General features: G+C 46.9%; 1 protein-coding gene across 1 annotated transcript in view; it reads left to right on the top strand.

Annotated features, from left to right (window-relative positions):
• Positions 1–7,500, top strand: part of Abcg5 (ATP binding cassette subfamily G member 5) — a 21,462-nt gene that overhangs the window by 12,211 nt on the left and 1,751 nt on the right. Inside the window, exons 8-12 of the mRNA XM_005354685.3 lie at positions 20–233; positions 336–541; positions 1,366–1,504; positions 2,773–2,958; positions 7,238–7,350. Coding sequence (XP_005354742.1) covers positions 20–233; positions 336–541; positions 1,366–1,504; positions 2,773–2,958; positions 7,238–7,350 — 858 coding nt within the window. The remainder of the gene's footprint in view (positions 1–19; positions 234–335; positions 542–1,365; positions 1,505–2,772; positions 2,959–7,237; positions 7,351–7,500) is intronic.

Below are 7,500 nucleotides of genomic sequence, written 5' to 3'. Positions count from 1 at the left end.
TTTTGGGGAAAACTTTTAGTGGACTTGACGTCAGTGGATACCCAGAGCAGAGAGAGAGAAATAGAAACCTACAAGCGAGTCCAGATGCTCGAATCTGCCTTCAAAGAATCAGCAATCTGTCACAAAATCCTGGAGAATATTGAAAGAACAAAACACCTGAAAACCTTACCCATGATTCCTTTCAAAACGAAAGATCCTCCCGGAATGTTCTGTAAGCTGGGTGTCCTCTTGAGGTAAGAGCCTGGGAAATACAGCCAAGGCCCATTTTAGGTCTTTATAGACATTTACCAATAATGAAATTAAAAGGAATTAAAACCGGCTCGTTTGGTTTTCAGGCGAGTAACGAGAAACTTAATGAGAAACAAGCAGGCGGTGATCATGCGTCTTGTTCAGAATCTGATCATGGGCCTGTTCCTCATTTTCTACCTTCTCGGGGTCCAGAACAACATACTAAAGGGTGCTATCCAGGACCGTGTGGGGCTGCTGTACCAGCTTGTAGGCTCCACCCCATATACCGGCATGCTCAATGCTGTGAATCTGTGTAAGTGTGGGAGGTACATCTCTTTCCCCCAAAATTCACCTGCTCCAGCCGTTACCTTCCAAAAGCTCACCATTATAAAGGTATTTCTCTAAGCTGAAACTTGCCCCATCCCTGGGTTCCCCAGGGAAGGGAATGAACAGTAGGATCACCTTAATGCAAGTAGCTCATCAAGTGGACAGCCCTGAGGGTCGAAGCACCCAGAAAATATCAAAGTGATGCAGCATTGATGGTGTAGAATTTGGAAAGAGCTTTTCAGAAGTTCACAGCCTAGGATGTTCAGTTCGTGTGATCCAAGCCACCAAGCGTGATTCTGCTTTGGAAGAGCCAGCACCTAGTGTTTCAACCCAATGGGGACCCTGAAGCACTGGACTGCCTGGTGCTGCAGTTTGCTTCAGGAAAATAGGCTTGGAGGGATTTCCGAAATGGAATACCAGCCACAGGGAGGAGGGGAGAACAGCGTTTGGAAAGCTGGTCCTAGATGAGCCCTTGAGGCAGTGAGAAGTCTCTGTCTTTCCCAGGCTTTTCTGGCCTCTGGGAACCAATCTCCTGCCCGGGAGGACTCAGGGCCTCAAGTCACCCACTTGTGCCCCTCTCTGCTTTATTACTTTCCAGAGAAGAAAGTAAAGTGTGGGGTCCTTGCTACCACACTGGCCCCTAGGTAATGGGAGATTTTTGAGGTGGGAGGGCATATTATCCAATGATTATGGAGCCTGCCTGGCTGCCTTCCTGACCCAGCCCTGGTAGACCTCAAGTTAGCGTGGGTGGCCTTTCCTCCCTCAGTGGTTTGGTGACTGACTGTTTTTGGAACATGCCTTCCATGCCAGTTCCCATGCTGAGAGCTGTCAGTGATCGGGAGAGTCAGGATGGCCTGTACCAGAAGTGGCAGATGCTGCTGGCCTATGTACTGCACGTGCTCCCCTTCAGCATTGTTGCCACCCTGCTTTTCAGCAGTGTGTGCTACTGGTAAGGTGGGGTTCGGGGGCACTGAGTTCACCTGGGCCAGGCTCCCCATGGAGGGCTGGTGGGACCCAAGAGCAGGCCAACGAGACGTATGCCAGGGAACAAGTCCCAGGGTCTGAGGGTCTGGTCTAGAGAGGAGTGCTCACTGAGGGTAAGGCACAGCGGGTGACTGAGGTTAGGAGACAGAGGGCAGCTGACTAGGAGACATTTCTGTGGATGGCTTATCAAGAAAGATAAAAGACAGTGCAGGGGGAATTAGAGTGAAAGGGTGATCCTTGTCCTCATATGATAAAATCATCAAAGGTGACAGAATGTTTGTAAAAACCACAAAGCTGTGACTTGAGAGAAAAATTCACATAATTAAAAAACATGGTGAACTGGGCGGTGGTAGCACAGCACGGTGGTTAATCCCAGCATTCAGGAGGCAGAGGCAGGAGGATCTCTGTGAGTTCGAGGCCAGCCTGGTATAAAGTGAGTTCCAGGATAGCCAAGGCTACACAGAGAAATTGTCTCAAAAAACAAAAAGAAAGAAACACATACCAAAACAAAAACAGGGTGATTTGGGCAAGAGGAAAGGAAGCTTTCAAGGCTGACTGGGAGGGCAGACAAAAAATGGGGGGTTCTTTTTCTTGCTCTAAAAATGGACTGATGGACCCACAAGTCTAATGAGAGTTTAAAACACACTATTGCTGGGGAGAACAATTTGCTGAAAGACATTTACAAGAAAAATGCACAGATACAAATTAGCTTGGTACAAGGACATGAAGGTCAAATCAAGGCTCTGAGAATAAAAGACACTAGTGAGATTGAGTGGGAAGGAAATGAACGAGGACAAGGCAGTGAGCGATTTCACACCGGCAATAATCCTACCGAGCCGGGATGGGCTCGGGGCAGCACAGTAGGTGAGCCCTCAGCATTAGGGTAGGAATGGCAGGTAGAACACAGTTATTAATGGAGAGACCCAGAGAGTTCGACAGCCCCACATCTGCCAGCCCGTATGACTGTTGTCTAAGCAATTTAATGTTTTGCCACGAGAGCTAAAGACGTTCTAACAGGCAATTCACACTGAGTTGAAGTCAGTGGAAACAACCGCGGTAATAAGGGGGCTCAAATGTCGGCTTTGTTCCAAAAGGAAATGACAAAGGGGAATGGGCTTGCCTTGCTAATTCCACCTCCCACTAGCCAGCAAGGATTTATTCACAGGAGGCAAGTATGGTCTTTTTCTTAACTGGTGTGCGTGGAGAGAAAACTAAAGGCCCGTGTTTTTCTAGGACTCTGGGCTTGTATCCTGAGGTTGCCAGATTCGGGTACTTCTCTCTTGCTCTCCTGGCCCCCCACTTAATTGGAGAATTTCTAACTCTCGTGCTGCTTGGGATGGTTCAGAACCCCAATATTGTCAACAGCATAGTGGCTCTGCTGAGCATCTCTGGGCTGCTTATTGGATCTGGACTGATCAGGTAAGGAGGACTGATTCAAAAGATTCAGTCTGGCATGGTTTGTGGTCGAGGATCACCTAATAATGGCTTCCATAGAGCAAACCTTGTAGCTTGGCTGCTTCTACGGCTTGTCAGCTTTATTGTTTTAGACCTTGACCTGCTCACTGTTTATTAATACGATGTCTTTTATTGGACATCAGGACACAACAAGATAAGCTTATTATTGATGTGACGCACATGTAGCAAGCTAATAAAACAAGAGAAGGGAACCAATCTAGATTCTCTAAGAAAACTCACAGCTCAATTTATAGCCAGTGTGCACATTAGCTCCTATCTAACTGGTAAACGTTAGGCTTTCTTCCAGTTCTCAATTCTCATTTTAAAACGCTTATTCTTATTTGAGGTGTGTGTGTGTGTGTGTGTGTGTGTGTGTGTGTGTGTGTGTGTGTACCATGTATGTGCTGGAGCTACTGAGGCCAGAGAGGGCATAGGATCCTCTGAAACTGGAGTTACAGGGTTGAGAGCCACCATTTAGTGGGTGGTGGGAACTAAATCCAGGTCCTCTCCAAGAGCAGCCAGTGTCCCTAACTGCTAAGCCATCTCTCTAGAACCCCCTCTTCTCTGATAAAGGGGATGGGGCTTGCCCTGTTAGTCCACTCTCCCACTAGCCAGAGAAGGGGAAAGCACGGTCATCTGGGGTTAAAGTTAGTTAGATGAGGAAAGCGCCATAGACAAAGCGCTAGTCCAGAAAGAATGAGGACTAGTGGGCATGGCCATGTTAACACCATCCTTGGGTGATACTTAGTTCCTCACCGCATTTGATTTTATAAATTTTCCTTTATATATCATTTTGTAACCAACACACAGCCATACAACACACATACTTTTTACATTTAGTAGCAAAAAAGGGTCAAAAAATTTAAAGAGTAAAATCTGTTCAGGCAACACTACACGTGGGCACCAGTTAGTAAAGTACAAGCCCGAGGGGACGTGATGACTTTGTGAGGTGGCTCAGTGGGAGAGGGCTTGCTATAAAGCATGAGGACCTGAGTTGGGGTTCCCTGCACCCATATAAAAGTTAGGCATGGCCTGTAGCCCCAGCACTTAGGATAAAGTATGCAGAGACAGGAGGACAGCTGGAACCAGCCTACCCCACCAAATCACAACCTTCAGGTTCAGTAGGAGACCCTGTCTCATAGGAATAGAAGAGAGAGGCAGAGAAGAACACATGGCATCCTCCTCTGGCCTCCCAATATGTGCTGAGGGGCACACACATGAGCAAGCACATACATGTACACATGTATGTGTATACATGCACACAGCTCCCACATACAACAAAGTCAAGGAAGAAACATCAAGAAGAGTGAGCAGCTATTTAAATGTAATTCCACTTATGTGAGAGTTGGAGGAATTTGTTTTCCAGTAAGAAAGTCGGGCTTGGGCACGGCTGCTCAGGGCTCACCCCCAGGAGGATGCTCACACTGTACATGCTCCGTGGAGAGGGCTGATCCTGGGCTGCAAGCCTCCTCTATTGCCTCGCTGCCATCTGACGGTGAACAAGTCACTTTTTTTTTCTGTCAAAACTGGTTTCCTCATTTATAAAATCTTGAGATAAAGAGCTACGTCTTCAGGTCATGGGGTCAATGGGAGGACCAGCCTGAGAGCATGCCATGAACTGTCCACACTAGAGCGTGTAAGGGCGAGCTACCACTGGGCAAAGCGAGCTGTTCCATCCATGGACAGCCTTTCTATTACACTCTATTTGTCTCTGCGGCTGAAGTGGGTTGGTGACATCTCTGAAAACGGTATGAGTCAGCCCAGAGGTTCAGGATCAGGCCAACAAGGTCGACCTAAGGGTGAGAGACATCTCCTCTTTCATATGTTCAGATCTTAGTGTGCTGGCCAGTCTGGCACTATTGGTTTTGGGGGAAGGGGGATGATTGCTCTTTAAAGGGATACCATGGCCATCATTGGCAAACACTCTCATGTTCTTGGCAAAACCTCCACCTAGCAAGACTGCGCAGACAGGCATCTGTTGGTAAACAACCCATGGCTCCTCCCTCTTGAAAGGAAGCCAATACTTCTGTGATGGAGTCTTGTGCCTTCTGCTTTGTTTCCCTGTCACCTGTACAGAACCTGCCTTCTGGCCCCAGGGCCGAAGATGCTCTCTCTGAAGCACGCCCCCCGTCCCAGCTGCACACATGCACGCGCGTATGTACACACACACACACACACACACACACACACACACACACACACACACGGACCACCTTGCATTGCAACCTTTCTCCGTATTTAAGACCACAGTCTTGGGAGCAGTAGCCTGTCTCACTCATCAGCACAGTCTTCCTCAGGGGCCAGCCCATGACACAGAGCCCAGCAAGTGTGTAACACATCATTTGTTGGGTTGAGCAGATAAATGGATCACTTTCCGTGGGTTGCCACACAGGGCCCAGGCACTGGCCGTGTTGGTTTCCTTTCTGGCATCAAGCCTATGTGCAGGTGGAGCATATGTCTTGTGGTTGGCCTAGTGCACAAGGGGACATAAGGGCATGCGCTTCTGACCTTAGAGCAGCAGCGCCCAGCAGGACAGCCCTCCTCCAGTGGCCGCCACCCTGTGCAGGTCTTGGCCATCTCATACTCGAACTTTGCCCACAGCCTCCTCTCCCGGGTTTGCCAGTCTCCCCTTATTCTGGTCCATTCTACTTCGTTGGTGTTACATTCATTTCCTGAAAATGATATTTCTACTTGGTCTTTTCCATGGTTACTCAGTCAACTCATTTTGAGACCCTGATACCCTGCTTTTGGTATAGCTCCAAGCTCACCTCCCTCGGCTCCCAGTTCCCATCCTCTGCTCTAGCTTGGAGAACTATTGTGTCCCAGCAGTGGGACTGGTGGCCTGTCCTTAGGCCATTTCTGCCTCAAAGTGACCTCTTTCCTCTGTAAGCTCTTCCCATGTCCCTAACCACGCTTTCCAGCCCACAGTCTGCCATCTAGGAAAACTGCCAGTAACTGGAGTCATGGGGCGGGGAGCACCTGGGAATAGGTGAGACAGTAAATAAGAATGGTAGGTGTAATGAACATGTGGTATTGGAGCACTCCTGGCACCGACAGTTCACGTCTGTGTATTTTTGTGGTATTGAGGATGCGTAGTCTATGTCCCTAACTACATTATGAGTTCCTCAGGGATAGGATACTTTAAAAAAAAATCCCCAAAGCACCTAGGATTAGAATCTTATAAAGAGAAATTGTTTAATATATATTTAATTTATGTGTATGGATGTTTTGCTGGTATCTATGTCTGCGTACCACCCATTCACCTAGTGCCTGTGGAGGTCAGAAGAGGGTGTTGGATCCTCTGGAACTGGAGTTACAGATGTGAGCTAGGTGTGAAATTGAACCCAGGTCCTCCACAAGAGCAAAAAGTGCTCTACTGAGCCATCTCAGCAGCCCCAAGGTGCATTTTTTTTTGTTTTTGTTTTTTGAGACAGGGTTTCTCTGTGGCTTTGGAGCCTGTCCTGGAACTAGCCCCACGGTGCATTTTTACTGATAGAAACTATATAGTGATCCAAGAGGCACCAAGAGGCAATCAAACTTGGCAGGATGTTTCTCCTGAGACAGACTGGAGAGGAGCATGTTTTCCCACAGGGATAAAGGAAGACACAGAAGTGAAAAACAACGAACACCAAACAAAAACAAAAGCACCCCTCCCCCACAAAAATCCAAACCACCGACAACATAAAAACCCTAAAACCAAGACCCAAGGAAGAGTTTCTGTTTGCAGGCTCCAACCTCCTTTCTTGGACACTAGTCTGGTCCTCCCGCCAGCCTTAGTCAGATGTCACAGTCTTCACCTAATGTAGTATTACTAGGTATATGACTGCCTGCATGTTTATATAAGTAATGTTGAGACAGACAGAAAGAGCCAGCCAAGGGTCATGAGAGTCTCTAATGAATCCAATCCACTGAAACGGCTGCCAGGGAGGTGTTAAAATGACGAAGCACCATGCTTACTGACATACAACAATAACTGAGTTCTATTCGGGAGACTAAAGATCATCAGAGTGTGAAGAGCCTGGTTCTACACGGTGCGAGTTTCACAAGCACACACATTTACTATCCTGTCACCAAAATGTCTTCAGTCATTTCTGATAGTGGGATATACTCACAGTTTTCCGTGTTGTTTGAAGACTTCATAGTAAGCATCACTTTTACAACAGAGGTGGAAATTATGTTTAGATTAGAAAACTATTTCCTAGAATCTACTGAATTTTCTTTCTCTTTTTTTCTTTTTCCTAAGAAACATAGAAGAAGTATCTATGCCTTTTAAAGTCTTGAGTTATTTTACATTCCAAAAATACTGCTGTGAGATTCTTATTGTCAATGAATTCTATGGGTTGAACTTCACGTGCGGTAAGTATTCTATTCTATTTTACAGTATTATTTTTACATGTTGTTCTAAGTAAGCAATCTTCTAGGGAAATGTATTTTTGGAAGAAACACTATGAGAGAGAGAGAGAGAGAGAGAGAAAGAGAGAGAGAGAGAGAGAGAGAGAGAGAGAG

Source organism: Microtus ochrogaster, chromosome 16 (assembly GCF_000317375.1).
Source record: "Microtus ochrogaster isolate Prairie Vole_2 chromosome 16, MicOch1.0, whole genome shotgun sequence".
Classification (NCBI taxonomy): Eukaryota; Metazoa; Chordata; class Mammalia; order Rodentia; family Cricetidae; genus Microtus; species Microtus ochrogaster.
This window is presented reverse-complemented; position numbering and strand designations above follow the sequence as displayed.